At 40.1% G+C, this 17,849-nt stretch overlaps 1 protein-coding gene across 2 annotated transcripts in view; it reads left to right on the top strand.

Moving 5' to 3' along the window:
- cunh20orf27 (chromosome unknown C20orf27 homolog) overlaps positions 1-17,849 on the top strand; it is a 50,334-nt gene that overhangs the window by 27,700 nt on the left and 4,785 nt on the right. For both annotated transcript variants that reach the window (XM_042226706.1, XM_005937081.3), the window contains exons 4-5: positions 13,137-13,275; positions 16,177-16,302. In XM_042226706.1, the coding sequence (XP_042082640.1) occupies positions 13,137-13,275; positions 16,177-16,302 (265 nt within the window). The remainder of the gene's footprint in view (positions 1-13,136; positions 13,276-16,176; positions 16,303-17,849) is intronic.

The following is a 17,849-nucleotide window of genomic DNA, read 5'->3' as shown; positions in this document are numbered from 1 at the left end:
CCACAAACAAGTGCCCTCCCCAATGTCATTTTAATGGATTAATTTTTAAGTCTATGAGAATGTTTGTTCACTAATCAATGTATCTTTGTTATTACAACATTCTTTTTTCTTTTGTAAATAAGTTTAAAATAACATAAACAGCAACTTGAAATAACATCTCACTTTGAAGTAGTGTCACAGATTTGTTGTTGTTTATCTCTTTTTCTCATGTTGTTGGTGTTTTTTTTAACGGTGCCTTTAAAGTCTTCAGAGTGTAACTTTCCAGATTCATAACTGCAAACTTCAGTATGAAGATTCTTGTTTCGGGCTAAGTGTCTGTGGTCAACTCTGAAACAAAGAGGTGGATGCAGTGAGAAAGCGCTGCATAAATTTGATTCTTATTTTCTTGGTGTTAGGGCAGGTTCATAAAATTTGCATACCAGACATGTGTCCCAAAATAATCAAACCCCAAAGTCACAAAGTCATATTATAATGTTGAATGAAAACTGTTGTGTGTTATAAAACACGATAAAGTGGTCGACTTTCTCAATTCAGTGTAATTGGCAAGCAAAGATGGACTTTTTTTTCCCCCACACCCTTATCCATGTGTGAAGCTGACCGTCCTCTGTATCTTCTCAAAGGCACAGCAGGAACTTCAAGCTCAACCAACAGCAAGCACATACAGGATGAAAACGGGAGGAGTAAAAACAGCATGTATGCTACTGTTGTGTGCCTACCACTCATGACTCAAATAATTAAAGTCTTATTTCCTGCTCTCGTTGTGTTAGCTTAACTGTAAGCCACCTGAGTAACAACTTACTAGCCAGCTAGCCAGCAGCTATTATCTTGATGTATATATAAAATATTGACTATGTAGTAAGGAGTACATTGGGTTATATTGAATAGGCAAGTTTGTCCTTGCCTTTTACACTTAAACTTGAGCTTATTTAGACACTTTCTGGCTTCTTATAGTAACCTAACCACCCCTGTCAACATACAGCGGCTGCAGCAACATGATGGTGACAACAGAGAAATAATTACTTACTTCCCACAACATTAGAGCTATAAAACACAGAGGTTACCAACAAGGTTTATTAAAGGGAAAAACTTTTCTGGGAAAAAGAGCCTGCATCTCAGGTTTCAGCCTTCACTAGTTAACCATGAGCAGCTCATGTAGATGAAATTTAAAGCCATTGTGTCTCCCTTACAGATGAATTGTAATAATTTTGGTAATTCTCTTAACTGGAACTTTGCACTTTTTTGTGGTTTTACATGTTACCCCTCAGCCGTAAAAGTCAGATGGGGTTGTAACCCTGATGGATGGGCGAGCAGGTGGGCAACACCAACAACCAAGTTGTGAAATCGGTAACTCGAGATCAAAGCAACGTAGGAATTTCAATTGATACCACATGTGCATCTACGAGAATCTGACCTCAGGGGCCAGAGGTCAAGTTTTCTGAAAAACTTGACCTCTGAAAGCAAAGTCACCTAGGATTTCTGAATTGATACCATAGATGGTAAATGGAATGGTTCTTATGTAGCTCTTTTCTACTCCATCTTAGCACTCAAAGCTTCTCTGTATGTGCTTTCTATCTAACATTCACATGCATTCTTGCTCTGATGTATCAGCAAGCAACTTGGGGTTAGTATCTTGAAGTAGTGTGCAGACTGGAGTAGATGGGAATCAAAGCACCAACGTGCCGATTAATAGTGACCTCTACCACCTGAGGTACAGCCACCTCATAGATGCAGCTGTTGGTAGGCTGGGAGTAGGACTGTTTTGTCTGCCTTATTCAGTGTTCTTCTTTTGACTGTTGTTTACTTTAGCTGCAGTGCATTTGACCTCTCAGGGCCACCGTACAAGTGTAACTGGTGTATAAAACCCATCAGCTAGCTATGGAGTCTGCCTTTACAAACATTTGTGAAAGAAGGGGCCATTCTAAAGCCCATGGTACTGTAATAGGATGTGACCGTTGCAACAAGTCAGTTTATGAGATTTCCTTCCTGGTATTATTGCAAAGTTGAAGTGTTTAAAAACCACAACAACTGGGGCACAAAGTGGAAGACCATTTACAGAGCGAGGTTGCTGATTCCTGGTGTGTAAAAGTCACTGACGCTTTGATGAGTCGGTACCTGCAGGACTCCAACTCTCCTCTTGTATTAACATCAGCACAAAAACTGTGTGATGGGAGTTTTATGGCATGGGTTTGCTTGGCTCTAGGTGTATTTAAAAAAAAAAAAAAAAAAGTTATTAATTTATTGAGATGGAAAAATTAATGTATTTGACTATTAGTCAGGACCCCCGTAGTCTAGACACTGATTGTGGTAAGGAGGCTTGGGTTGTCTGAAGTCTGAAGGGGAGAATGACAGAGCAGAGAGTGGAGGCTGATTGGCTAAAAGAAGGCTGGTAAGAAGATGATTGGACTAGGGTAATGATGTCAGCATTGAGTTTGACAACGTGGGAAAGAGGAAGCAATGTAAAGAACAGACTAACAGCCGAACACCCAGGAAAGCAGGCAGATGAGTGATTACAGATCTCTTTTTTTAATTTGCGCATGCGTTTAATTTTGCAGTAACAAAAGTGTGTTTGTTAATGTGCGTGTGACTATTCTAAGCTTTCCTCAGATGATAACTGCCCTACCAGAAACCAAGTTGAAATGTCTTAAAGTTCGGTTCATGTTACTAAGCCTCTTGAAGTGTTAACTCTCACTCACAGCCAGATCATTGTGATTAAAAGTTGTGTGTGAGCGCGTGGATGGACTGCAGACACTTAGTTCTCAGTCACAGATCGGCCCGTTTGTGCACTCGTGTTTCTAAAAGCTCTGTAAGTGCAGGCCCAGAATATTGTGAGCTCGGTTTTGTGGCTCTTCGTGGAGGGGGCATCGCTAATGAACTGGTTAGGGGGTGAGAAGGAAGGTGCCAATCCCTGCAGACAGGAAGTGGGTGTGCGTGGGATGGAAGCGCTATGCATCCAACAGCTGTATGAATGCAGCCCTGATGAAGGTAATTTACATTTCACAAATTGTGTATGTCCATGTGTCAGGTGCGGGTCGGGCAGATTTTCTATTCAGTGTTTCTGCACAGAAATTTTAGCCGCGGTGATGCAAATGAGCAGCTCTCAGTGCTGCAAAGACCGGCTGAAGAAGCCACACGTTTTTAAATTTAAAGTGTTTATGAAGTTTAGTTTCTGTAGTGCATAAGGTGAGGTGTTGCTCTGCATAACATTAGTGGTTCTACATGCAGATTACCAGTAATCTCATTACTAAGTAACCAGATTAAAGGCTAATTAGTGAAGAGTGTGTGGTTGTCTGCTGGAAAGATTAACACAAAATAAGAAGATGAAAATAGGAAAAGCTGCTTTTAGCTTCAAGTGGAACTAATACATCTAGTATATTAAAAAGTGATTTGTTGTTAGAGGTTGTTCTTGTAGTAACACATCTGCAAACAAAAGCTGATTCTTGACGCTTAAAGATTTCTTCTTCAAGATAAACACTGCAGAAGTGGTAGTTGTTTAGTACACAGGGGGAATTTACCTACAAAAGAGCCATTTATTCCACTCAGGAGCTGATGGAGACCAAAATAGAGTTAAAAGAGATGGGCCTTCCAGTAATTCGGTGAACACAAGGATTTTGCCTACATACAGACTTTTTTGTGTAAGGAAAATGAAACAATGAAATGAACAATGAAAGCGGTAGTGTTGGCTCCTCTCTTAAGCCTTGTTTATACTTTCAGCTTTAACGAAACGTCATTTTCCCCATCAGACAGTGAGTGGGAGAGAACGTGCGCCTTCCTGTTTTGCGTGACCACACGGACCCGTTAGAATTTACATTACAATGCACCAACTGTGCAAGCGCCCCAGGTGGCAAACTTCAAAGAAATCTAACAGGAAAGACTACTCAGCGGTTGGGTCTGCAGTTGTCTGTGTCCACAGCAAAGTATAATGAAGGCTTCATTTTCCACAGCAGCTTTATCTGCCCTTTCTGCACCGGATGACCTTCCTCCCATTTATTTAGACTAACTTGCGACCCTTGAGTTTGTCTCTCCTTGTCTCCATCTGGGATCTTTTGCACAGTTTTAATCACCACCACCAAACCACACTGCTGACCACATAAAGGCCCTACAATATTAGGACAAGATGAGCATGAACAAGATGGGAAGGACAAACTCCTTTTCAACTTTTTAACCATTAGAGAGGGAACACCATTGACTCTGATGTGTTGGAGGATGAAAAGAAGAGGATGAGGTAGGGAATAAAGAGGGCAGAACACAAAATATGGGAGAGACAAGAAAAAAGTTAATGACGTGTAGTACTGGAATGTAAATGGACATTTTTTAACCAGTTTTGGTGCAGTTGACATATTTATTCTTTGTACACTGTAATGGTACATTCCCAGCATGGAAAATAGTATTTTGATTTTCATGACTTTGTGCAAATTGCAGTCTCCTTGCCTTTTAAACGTTTGCTTTGAAGCCAGGGATCTGGTTTGTGACCACACGCAAAAAGTTGCCAGCTTCACATTGACTTTGGTGAGTTAATGGTCAGTCCGCTATCACTTTGAGATTGAATGGAGTCAAGTTGGCAAATATGTGCAATCCGTTTGTGATAATCGGGTGAATTACAAATCCCTTTTCAACTACATAAAGAGAAATTTACATTAACTACATTTACAGTCCAACCAGAATCAACCAAGCATGACGTAGTTGCTGCAGGATTGTGATTTAACTGCAAATTGAAATCGGTGCTCAACAACCAACTCGAGTTTCCTAATGTAAATAAGTGTCACAGAGGAGATTGGCTCATTGGCGCAGACTGATTCAGATTGATTGCAGCCCTTTGCCAAACTGAATGATTGCACCAATCTGAGTTGCACTAGGCGACCTGTGCAAACACCTTGTAATCAGAAGTGTGCTACACCCTCAACTTCTAAGCGACAACGTTTGTAATGTAGATTGCAAAGGTTCAAAACGATTACAGTACCTAACAGCATTTTTCTGCAACATAAAATGAGCTGATCTTTGATATTGGACTAAATCACAAGAGGTGGTTTAAAACGGGAGCTAAAAAATACCCCTTTCCTACAGTAAGTTACATTAATGTATTTTCAACTTTTTGCCAGCTGTTTTCATAGCTTAAAGGAACTTATTTAACTTTACTGCATGGGCTGATCATACTCACCCATTTTACTCTTTAAAAGGTGTTAAGGTTCAAAAATTGAGGAAGGGTACAAGAGGTGATCGAAGAATAACCACACTGATCCGGCCGGGTGAAGTCAAACGATGATTTTAATGAATACACACGTGTGGGAAGACACTCTGTACGCCGACAGCAAGTGATCTTCGACTTAATCAAAGCATAAACAGATTTTTATAGCATCAGGGTTTGATTTACTGACGCCCCCTCATGCGTCACAGATACATTTTATACATACGTCAAATCAACACCACAATGACTTTTAAGAAGAACATCATCTTCTATTTTCATGGCCGATTCCTCCGGTCAACCTTTCAGTTCCTCTTTCTTGCCGAGACAACAAGGACGGTTCCTCTTTCACCGAGACACTTTCGCAGTTCCAATCCAGACATGACTAATCTCTCCTCTAAATAAATCTAACTAATGTGTGTGTGTGTTGACCTCACTCAGCCTCTATATCACCTCTCATCTACTAACTGTCTGTGTCTTGTCCTTAAATGCTCTTTCTCAATTCACCTGTTGCACTTCTGACCTTTCACCAGAACAGAGGCTCATCCTTAGGTACAATAACCTGACTGAAACTACATGTACTATGTTGAATAAATGTTTTAATCAAGAACCTCTACTAAAAGTTTAATATAAAAATGACCTGATACAAATGTATTGTAAGCATGTATTGCAATTATCCTTCTATGTTCTAGTTTTCCCTCAGCATGGATCATCTGAACAGTCACGTCAGTGAAGCTTTAAACCTTTTAAAGAACCTGAACATCAACTCAAATAAGCACAGATATGCATTGTGTATAAAATAGTTATAACTGCATCTGGAATACAAAGTTATCATCATCATAAACATCTTAAGGCCATCTTAAAGCTATCTGTTACATTGTTAAAGCAATGATCAATTTAAATAACCTAGTAATTCAAATGGCCTCATCTAGCCTGCTTCTCAGAATATTTAGACTGCTTTCACTTCTGCTTTCTCTCCTGCAACTTCCTGTCAGCCTGCTGCACTTAGTCTTTCTGAAAGCACACACACTGTTAAACCTCTGAAAGCAATATAACTGCAATTCTATTATTAATGCAATGGTAATGATGACATGATTATTTAACAATAGCAGTAAAATAATTTCCCTGCTCCACAAAGGCCTTTTCTGAACCAAGATACAACTGAAGTGATTGCAAAGGTTGCTCTAGTAGTTTTGGACATGTAAATGAGCAATTCTTGCTTACAACCAGAACCCCTGTGCATCCAAGTGCAAACAAATCCACAGAAACGTAGGAGATTTGTGTATATAACACTTTTACTTCTAGTTATATTAAGCTCTATACAGGGAGTGCAGAATTATTAGGCAAGTTGTATTTTTGAGGAATAATTTTATTATTGAACAACAACCATGTTCTCAATGAACCCAAAAAACTCATTAATATCAAAGCTGAATGTTTTTGGAAGTAGTTTTTAGTTTGTTTTTAGTTTTAGCTATTTTAGGGGGATATCTGTGTGTGCAGGTGACTATTACTGTGCATAATTATTAGGCAACTTAACAAAAAACAAATATATACCCATTTCAATTATTTATTTTTACCAGTGAAACCAATATAACATCTCCACATTCACAAATATACATTTCTGACATTCAAAAACAAAACAAAAACAAATCAGCGACCAATATAGCCACCTTTCTTTGCAAGGACACTCAAAAGCCTGCCATCCATGGATTCTGTCAGTGTTTTGATCTGTTCACCATCAACATTGCGTGCAGCAGCAACCACAGCCTCCCAGACACTGTTCAGAGAGGTGTACTGTTTTCCCTCCTTGTAAATCTCACATTTGATGATGGACCACAGGTTCTCAATGGGGTTCAGATCAGGTGAACAAGGAGGCCATGTCATTAGTTTTTCTTCTTTTATACCCTTTCTTGCCAGCCACGCTGTGGAGTACTTGGACGCGTGTGATGGAGCATTGTCCTGCATGAAAATCATGTTTTTCTTGAAGGATGCAGACTTCTTCCTGTACCACTGCTTGAAGAAGGTGTCTTCCAGAAACTGGCAGTAGGACTGGGAGTTGAGCTTGACTCCATCCTCAACCCGAAAAGGCCCCACAAGCTCATCTTTGATGATACCAGCCCAAACCAGTACTCCACCTCCACCTTGCTGGCGTCTGAGTCGGACTGGAGCTCTCTGCCCTTTACCAATCCAGCCACGGGCCCATCCATCTGGCCCATCAAGACTCACTCTCATTTCATCAGTCCATAAAACCTTAGAAAAACCAGTCTTGAGATATTTCTTGGCCCAGTCTTGACGTTTCAGCTTGTGTGTCTTGTTCAGTGGTGGTCGTCTTTCAGCCTTTCTTACCTTGGCCATGTCTCTGAGTATTGCACACCTTGTGCTTTTGGGCACTCCAGTGATGTTGCAGCTCTGAAATATGGCCAAACTGGTGGCAAGTGGCATCTTGGCAGCTGCACGCTTGACTTTTCTCAGTTCATGGGCAGTTATTTTGCGCCTTGGTTTTTCCACACGCTTCTTGCGACCCTGTTGACTATTTTGAATGAAATGCTTGATTGTTCGATGATCACGCTTCAGAAGCTTTGCAATTTTGAGACTGCTGCATCCCTCTGCAAGATATCTCACTATTTTTGACTTTTCTGAGCCTGTCAAGTCCTTCTTTTGACCCATTTTGCCAAAGGAAAGGACGTTGCCTAATAATTATGCACACCTGATATAGGGTGTTGATGTCATTAGACCACACCCCTTCTCATTACAGAGATGCACATCACCTAATATGCTTAATTGGTAGTAGGCTTTCGAGCCTATACAGCTTGGAGTAAGACAACATGCATGAAGAGGATGATGTGGACAAAATACTCATTTGCCTAATAATTCTGCACTCCCTGTATAGTGAGAGCACTGACTGAAATGGTTACATAGCAGTGTAAATTTATATGTTGTTCAGTAACCTTGGTTACTCTGGTAACTGATTGAGTTATTGAGTGCTCCTAGTATAATCTGCTTAAGCTGCATGTCGGCACTCTGAATAAATGAAGCTGACTCTATGGAGTTGCCCTTTGAAGTCCAGCAAAAATTAATTTCTTATGTGTTATGTAAGTATTGCCAGCAGCTATAAAGCAAATGTAACCAGACAAATAGCTTACAGCTCAATCTTTGCAAGTCAGTGGCTCGCTCGGTCTACGGAGAATTTTTTTTTTTTCTTCTCACAAGTGATGTCTTCCAAGTAAGCATTCCCTGCTTCTACATGTAGTCAGCAGTCAGTGTTGTGTGTTCATAAGTACTGACTGAACTGTCTTGGTGAAGTGGGGTGACGAGTTCTTGAAATGTGTGGTATTTGTCAGCCAGCTGAATCGCACCATTGTTTTTGGGTGAACGCTTCCAGTGTTACACATGATATATTGTAATACCAAAAACAGGAATGCTTTCTTTTTCTTATGAACTGAAATGGTTCACGCTGAGTTTTTCACTTCCAACTGTTTGGTTGGGCTTTTTCCTGCCTAAACTCTTTATTTTGTTGTTTTAATGTGGAGCCTGAAATTTGAATTTCACAGTGTGTGGACGTGCGTGGGACTATGCTCACAGAACGATTGTTCTTCTCTGCAGCGCTCCTTCAGCATTCCCTCTTGTCTCTGTAGCGCTTTTTGGAGCCTCTGCTCTGCCCGTTGCTTTAACCAGGGGTCGCGTGGGGCTGAAAATGCCGTTTGCAGCTTTAGCTGGAGGGTCTTTACGCTTATCTCTCCTTGCCTGCATGGCCCTGCTGTCTCATTCTCTCACTCTCGATGTATCTGTATATCTCGTCTCCTCTGCACAGCTTTCTTCACCACTTGCTGTGATAACTCCCCCTCATGAATTTTTCTCTTTGCCTAATATGAGGCTGCTACTTCTATATCTCTACTACTATATCATCCCACACTAACTTTTTGCAGCTTTGTCTTGCACTTACTATGCCAACTATAATACTCTTTATCCCAGGTTTGAGCATAAAATGCAGGATAATTGACTGACTCTACAGATCTTTTACCAAGTTTTATGTTTTCAGTTGGTCGCTATGGACCAGATTTGTGGGCAGCATCAGTGCAAAATGTTCTTTTGGTGTTGAAGATCTGCTGTTCAGATTTTATAAAGAGGCACAATGAATATTTTTCAAACTAAACTGGGTGGAGGTTTCCCTTTCAGTGCACAACAATTTTGGGAGAAGGGTATTCAAATGATTCACACAAACATGAGGAGAGCAGTAGGCTAATTATTGCAAATAACACTGAATTTATCACTGAAAAAATGCATGTCTCATTTTACAGCTTTTGTGGTTGTGATAGTTGTCACTGGGTGTTAATTTATTGCAGAGGGTTATCAGAATGGCAGACTGAACTGAACCTAATGTGGAATGTGGTGGGAGGAAGAGAGGCCCAATATAGCAGAAATCAAACGTGTATAACAGAAAAGACTACTCCACCGTCGGGTCTCCAGCTCACTGTATTCATATCCTGCAAAGTATAGTCTAGGCCTAAGGTGTAAAACCTCTGCTTACCCTGTAACAATTTGGCGAGTACAGTACTCACTCCCACATTGGTTCCGCTTGATTTTGACCTGCAGATTTGTGCTGCTCTTTGTAGAAATCTGGTCACAGTGGTTAGTAGATTTTTTGCAGAACTTTCCACTCCCATCAGTGCATTTGATGATAGTGATTGTGGCCTCATGCTAAGTGCACAAACTGTCAGAGAATGAAAACGTTTGACAAAATTTCAAATTTCTTAAACTTCCTAAACTATCTGAGCAGCTTCTTGATGCATGCTCAATCATCCAGTTAAATAAATCCCCAAAAGGGGAGTCTGTTGATCTGGACGTAGTGTTTTTAGTGGGAGACACATTTTCTCATCCAAGTGACTTCTTCCATCTGAAGAAGTCACTTGGATGAGGTCATTCAGAAGGTACAGGGAGTTCAGAATTATTAGGCAAGTTGTATTTTTGAGGAATAATTTTATTATTGAACAACAACCATGTTCTCAATGAACCCAAAAAACTCATTAATATCAAAGCTGAATGTTTTTGGAAGTAGTTTTTAGTTTGTTTTTAGTTTTAGCTATTTTAGGGGGATATCTGTGTGTGCAGGTGACTATTACTGTGCATAATTATTAGGCAACTTAACAAAAAACAAATATATACCCATTTCAATTATTTATTTTTACCAGTGAAACCAATATAACATCTCCACATTCACAAATATACATTTCTGACATTCAAAAACAAAACAAAAACAAATCAGCGACCAATATAGCCACCTTTCTTTGCAAGGACACTCAAAAGCCTGCCATCCATGGATTCTGTCAGTGTTTTGATCTGTTCACCATCAACATTGCGTGCAGCAGCAACCACAGCCTCCCAGACACTGTTCAGAGAGGTGTACTGTTTTCCCTCCTTGTAAATCTCACATTTGATGATGGACCACAGGTTCTCAATGGGGTTCAGATCAGGTGAACAAGGAGGCCATGTCATTAGTTTTTCTTCTTTTATACCCTTTCTTGCCAGCCACGCTGTGGAGTACTTGGAGCGTGTGATGGAGCATTGTCCTGCATGAAAATCATGTTTTTCTTGAAGGATGCAGACTTCTTCCTGTACCACTGCTTGAAGAAGGTGTCTTCCAGAAACTGGCAGTAGGACTGGGAGTTGAGCTTGACTCCATCCTCAACCCGAAAAGGCCCCACAAGCTCATCTTTGATGATACCAGCCCAAACCAGTACTCCACCTCCACCTTGCTGGCGTCTGAGTCGGACTGGAGCTCTCTGCCCTTTACCAATCCAGCCACGGGCCCATCCATCTGGCCCATCAAGACTCACTCTCATTTCATCAGTCCATAAAACCTTAGAAAAACCAGTCTTGAGATATTTCTTGGCCCAGTCTTGACGTTTCAGCTTGTGTGTCTTGTTCAGTGGTGGTCGTCTTTCAGCCTTTCTTACCTTGGCCATGTCTCTGAGTATTGCACACCTTGTGCTTTTGGGCACTCCAGTGATGTTGCAGCTCTGAAATATGGCCAAACTGGTGGCAAGTGGCATCTTGGCAGCTGCACGCTTGACTTTTCTCAGTTCATGGGCAGTTATTTTGCGCCTTGGTTTTTCCACACGCTTCTTGCGACCCTGTTGACTATTTTGAATGAAACGCTTGATTGTTCGATGATCACGCTTCAGAAGCTTTGCAATTTTGAGACTGCTGCATCCCTCTGCAAGATATCTCACTATTTTTGACTTTTCTGAGCCTGTCAAGTCCTTCTTTTGACCCATTTTGCCAAAGGAAAGGACGTTGCCTAATAATTATGCACACCTGATATAGGGTGTTGATGTCATTAGACCACACCCCTTCTCATTACAGAGATGCACATCACCTAATATGCTTAATTGGTAGTAGGCTTTCGAGCCTATACAGCTTGGAGTAAGACAACATGCATGAAGAGGATGATGTGGACAAAATACTCATTTGCCTAATAATTCTGCACTCCCTGTAGATTGGTTTTCTTTCCCCATCAGGCTACAATGAAAATCTGGCAGAGGTGATGGGATTACAATCACCAAAGCCAGGGCTAATAATTTCTTCAGCAACTTCTTCAGTCTGAAAGAGGTTAAAATATTACACAACATCCTTTTTTTAAGCAAGTCACTACAGTCTGAAGAGGCCACTTGGATGAGTGCCGAAACGTTTTGCTCACTGAAAATGCTGCGTCCAGATGAACAGAATCAACTGTTGGGTACCTGAGCAGCTGTCTAAATCATAAATACATTCGTATTTTAATATAATAAAACCTAAGAATAAATATATGAAGAAGATGGATCTACACTCTCTGGTTTATAGAGTTAAATTATATGTAATGAGTCACTATTGGATCTGACTTAGAAACAGAGTGATACTGTATGCTCATGCTGTAGTGACTTGCATAAAAAAGAATGTTGTGTAATATTTTAACCTCTTTATGCTGCAGTATAAAGCACCTTGAGATGACTATTGTTGTGAACTAATGCTATATGTATAGGATTATTGTCTATTTTACACCAAATTGGACCTTCATTTGCAAAAATGAGTATTATACTGTTTTACCTAAGATTTGAAATTAGCTCAACTTTGAAAGAGCATAAGGTCGTCATTGGAGTGTTTTTACTAAGATCATAAATCACTTTAGAAGAGAATAATTTTCCCATAGACTTTAGTTAGAAAAGTCTCCCCTGGCCACTGGAAGGAATGCAAGTTTCAGGCAATTACACGTTGCTGAATGCTATGTGCGTTGTTTATATGTGGAACTTGTTTGTATTAGAACTTGGAAAAGCCTAAATTTCTCACGTTTGAAAACATAAAATTATTCTCTGTTTGCCTTTTTTTGTTTCAAAAGTACTGAAATCAAAAAAAATGTGTTAATTTTCTTTTGTTGCAATTCTTGCACTTGATCCTGGCTATGCTAAATGTCCACCATCATTGGGTGCTAAAGTTGTTTGGGTGCTGGAGCTGATGGCTTTCATACTTGAGTAGAAGAATAAGTGCTGAAGGCTTCACACACGCGCGATTAGCATCACTAAAATGATTTTGGAGTTGAGTGAAATTCAGAGGGTAATTTGGTTTTCTTTCCCCATCAGGCTACAATGAAAATCTGGCAGAGGTGATGGGATTACAATCACTGAAGCCACAGATAATCATTTCAATTAGAGGACTCTCTCAAGGAAAACTCAGCCCGGTAGTGGAGCGCTTATATGTATCCATAAAATAAATCATTTTTATGTACCCGTAATAGGCTTACACTATGAAATGTGAGAGCACGGCTCAACCACTTTCTTCTCTATATAGACCGTCTCTGCTCAGCTAACCTTTCTTTCCCTTTGATGTGGCTGAATAAAGGAAGGAGAAAGAAAACAAAATGATTTGCCTTCATCTCTAAATCCTTGCTGGACTCTTGTTTAAAACCTCTTCTCCCTCTCTACAGGTCGGCTTCTTGAAGACACAGCACCGGTATGAAATAGTGTTCACCCTGCCTGAGATCCCAGCTCTGGGTAAAAATGTGTGTCCAGCGCCGCTACCCGGTCCACACCTCCGGATCACTGATATCACACCGGCACAAGAGGGTGAGGTCACGAGCGATGGAAAAACAAAAAACAGTTTTCCATTAAAATTGTGAAAAGTAATAATAATGTAAATTTGTAATTACGTTCAAATGATCAATGCCTGTCTGTGTCGCATCTTTTGACTGATGACTTTGAGCTAAACTAGGTCACTGGTTTGGGATTTGTCCATCATGATCAGTCTTATGTAACACGTTAGCTTAATGATTACTGAAAAAGTCAAAAATGGGAAAATCATTTTTCATGTAGTGCAGTCTTTATGTCAGATGTGTTTATTTTAGAATCGCTTTAGATAATAAAACCAAATCAGTAGTAACAGATTAGTGAATATAGCATAAGGACTGCACAACAGGCTGGCCTACAGTCTAATATGTTAGTACCAATGCTGTGGTTTTATACTCCTATTGCTTTTAAAACCATAATATCATCTTCTTTTTCTTTGTTTGGCTGATCCCTTTAGGAGTCGTATGATGCCCTGTTAGCCTGTGCGCTGCTATACAAAGCTTTGTAGCCTCTCCAGAGTACATCGCACAAGGTTTACATTGTGTTGTCTGTTTTTGGAGGACTGCAGGCGAGTGTACCTCTGTAGCCTCTGCATTGGTTGAACTCCCATGATCCCTCTCTCTGAGAGCTAACAGAGACAAAAGCAGGAGCATAAATCCGGCTTTAGTCAGTGACCAGACTCTGTAATATTGTCAGACTTACCGGTGTTTAACAAGCAGATGCTAAGAAGAAAAAACCATAATAACAACACAGAGTAGCGTTACTAGAATGATCTGCATGCAGGCTGCTATTGACGTTAGTTGTACCTTTATCATTATTCTAACTACAAAATGTGTTGCAATAAAAACAGAGGCTTGGCTACAGAAGAAATGTTTGTAGATTAGATGAGTTATCATACGTTCTGTAATTTGGGAGCAGAGCAGTTACTACAGTTGCAATAATCTCAATTAAATGGAGGAAATTTCTTCCACTAACAGCTCACATGTATGTTGCCCGAGAGGTGAAATACAGGGTAAAAACTCAATTAAATGCTTATCTAAAGCTGTGAGATAAGCTGGTACATGTTGATAGTTATTTTGTTAAACTAATCAGCTGCCATCCTTCAGCCCTCACTTTCAGTGACACGGAGCCCTGTTCTTTCCCAGTCAGTATATGTAAAACAAGCTGCATTTGCAGTTTACAGTCATTAGTTTCCTGTTTAAACTGTGAGTCAGGCAGACCTTTTGTGGTATAAAGGTCATTGGTACTGTGTTTACAATACATTTGGGTCATTTTATATCAAAATCTCATTAAAAAAAAAAAAAGTTCCCAACTGAACACCTCAGACTATGATCATATTAGAAAACTGCTTTGAGGAATCATGGCTAGAAGATGACCTGATATCAAAATGTAGGGAAAAATGAGACCTTTCATATTCTGTAACACGTTTTCACTGACCAACTATCTCACCTATCTCCAGTGAATGATCCCAAGACAGGTAAACCATCCAGGGCACCAATGCTGAGGTTTTATACTCTTTGTTGTCATAGACATTAAATTGCTAGTAACACCATGCTTCTTCTTCTTCTTCTTCTTCTTCTTCTTCTTCTTCGGCCGATTCCTTTTAGGGAATTGCCACAGTGGATCATCTTCCTCCACCTCACCTTGTCAACACCAACCCTCTGCATGTCCTTCACTACATCCAGGAACCTCAACTGTTGTCTTCCTTTCTTCAAGCCTGCCTGCTCCATCTTCAACACCCTTTGTCCGATATATCCTCTGTCTCTGCTCTGCACATGTGCAAACATCTCAGTCTTGTCTCTCTAACTTTGCCACCAAACTGCCTGAGCCATCCCTCTGATGCACTCATTTCTAATCTTGTCCATTCTTGTCACTCCCAGTGAAAATCTTACATCTGCTTTCTGCCACCTCCACCTCGGCTAATGTTGATCTGCAAAATGATCCACTGTGCAGTTCCAACTGGAAATCGACTGATTGGCAACAGCATTAAAAAACAGATTATAATTCATCGTAACTCAACATTATTGACGCAGTGTGTTGACAGAGAACATAATAAAAGGCAGAAACATCCAAAAAAAGGCTTTTGACTGTCCTTCAAGAACCCTCAAGAACTATTCCAACTTGAAGACATTACAAGAAAGCTGCCTCAGAGAGTTCGGACTGTGTTGAAGGATAGTGGCAGTCATATTTTTCGAAAGCATAGCTAAGCTAAAAAGTAAGTAACTCGGCAGCACAGTCACAGGCTGCAGAGTTCCAGATGGCTGAGGATTACAGCAGCAGACAGTTCAGCTCATGTCAGCACAGAGATCCTTCTTTGAAAAAAAAAAAAAAAATCATAGGAACAGATCTGACTTTCAGACGCTTTCCTGTGTTTCTCTGTGTTCCTGCCGCCCGTCATGCCGCAATAGTCGGGAAACCCTAAACATCTGCCACCTGTGTGGGCTAAAAAAAGACATTTTTTAACTGCTAGCATGAACGTGAGCTTCTCCTGGCCAATAAAACAGCTGAAATGGGTCAGAGGTTTCTGGGAGTCATGCCGACTGCATGCCTGTAATTGAAGCAGGTTACTGACCTTTACTTTCAGTTTATCGTCACACCCTTTATATTACTCTCAGCCTGATTATGTTAACAGGTGTGCTACTATGTTTGTCTCGTGTGTGTGCGCGTGTGTGTGTGTGTATATATTCATGTGCTTATCAGTCAGTTGTGTTTGTTTTTTTTCCATCCCGTTGACATTTTGTTCTGGATTGTCTGACACTCGAATTATCCTTATGAAAAACATCTCACGCAGAGACGATAAAGTAGAGATGTGCGTGCGTTAGTAAAACGTGCCAATAAAGAGGAAACTTACTCTCTTTTCTGTCTTTGTTGCTATTTTTTTTGTCCTGCATGTCTCTCCAGGAGGTCTGAAGATAACGTGCGAGTACATAACCCAGCACGAGGGAGTTCTGTGTGAGGAGGTGAGGCTGCTGAGCGAGACCAACGACGACGTCTGCGTCAGAGTTAAAGTTCACGCCAGAGTCATGGGTAAGGTTGTGTTTAACAACATATATGTGATAATATAATCTTGTCTGCTTCTTCTGTATAAATAGTTACAAATACACCACATTGTATCCTATAAAAGACCTTTTTCTTTTTTTATAGCTGAGGCATTGTGTAGTTGATTGATTTTTCAGTCATTACCATACGACTACCTATGCCCGTGAGACTTTCTATTATAAAACCATTAATCATTTGGGAACTTATTAAACTGAAATGACTGGAAGGCTTCCATAGATTAGTTGCTAAGGCTCATGAAACCTCGAAGGAAGGCCAAAGACGATTTACCTCATTAAGTGTAGAGGACAAACTGACCAGGAGCCATTTGGTTTAGATTTATCACTTAATTTCATTAATAAAATTTCATAAACTTGTGGAAACAAATCATACATTTTCCACAGGTTTTCTAAAATCTGAAGTGGTTCTTAAAAGTGTTTTTTGTTTGTTTGTTTGTTCCTCCATGTCTTCTTACATGAGGTAAAATACATAAATACCTGATTAACTTATTGATAAATGATTTATTTGATAATTAATATATAATTGGTAGTTCTCCCAGACTGTTAAATGACCTGTAAAGTTAAATGATCAAACTACATAACATCAGAATTTGCCCTCACTGACCGCTTCATTGAGTACACCTGTTCAAGGACGCATCAATGAAAGCGCCTACTCAGCAAGTCACATTGCAGCAGCTCGATGCTTTTATCCATGTAGACATGACCGTTGGGATGTGGTGGAACAGGAGATTCACATCATGGATGTGCGGCAGCTGTGTGACGCTGTCATGTCAACATGGACCAAAATCTCGGAGGAATGTTTCTGGCACTTTGTTGAATCATGAAGAATTAAAGCAATGTTGAAGGTAAAAAGAGGGCCAACGCGGTTCTAGTAAGGTGTACCTAATAAAGTGTCCTGTGAGTGTATTTTCATTATATTTTACTTTTTCATTTATAAATGATCAGTCATTTCTTCTTTGGTTTTAAAGGGAGAACTAACAGATAATCCCAAAGGTCGCTTGTTTCTGGTGTGCTGCTGCCACCTGCTGGTTACTTTGAATTTTTGGGTCTGAATAACTTTTAAAACAACAACCAAAGTAAGTCACAATGAACCACTAAAAAAGAAAGGCTAAATTTTTTTGTGGTCAAATTTTTTTAAATAATAAAAACAAAAATGTTCAGAAATACTAACCGAAAAATCATTTTAAAAAGTCTCCTTTTCTGTGGTGAGGGATACGACAGAAACAATATGGCTCTTGTAATCCATAAATCTTTTGTTCTGCTCTGTCCTGCTGCGCGGAGGCTGTAATAATAAATTTGCATCCTCCTCTTCAATCCATGTCAGTGAGACTGAATTAGTCTGTGGCGTTTCTCTCAGCAGATGGAGAATTAGTTAAAGAATTAGTTAAAGGGGGTGCGCAGTGTGTTTTTCCATCTGTGTCTGTGTAAATATAGCAGAACGTGGTGTGTGTGTGTGTGTGTGTGTGTGTGTGTGTGTGTGTGTGTGTGTGTGTGTGTGTGTGTGTGTGTGTGTGTGTG

The sequence above is a fragment of the Haplochromis burtoni genome, unplaced genomic scaffold (genome assembly GCF_018398535.1).
Source record: "Haplochromis burtoni strain Fernald_Lab_line unplaced genomic scaffold, NCSU_Asbu1 Contig_224, whole genome shotgun sequence".
In the NCBI taxonomy this organism is placed as follows: Eukaryota; Metazoa; Chordata; class Actinopteri; order Cichliformes; family Cichlidae; genus Haplochromis; species Haplochromis burtoni.
The sequence above is the reverse complement of the archived record's forward strand: the minus strand, read 5'-3'. Positions and strand labels throughout refer to the sequence as shown.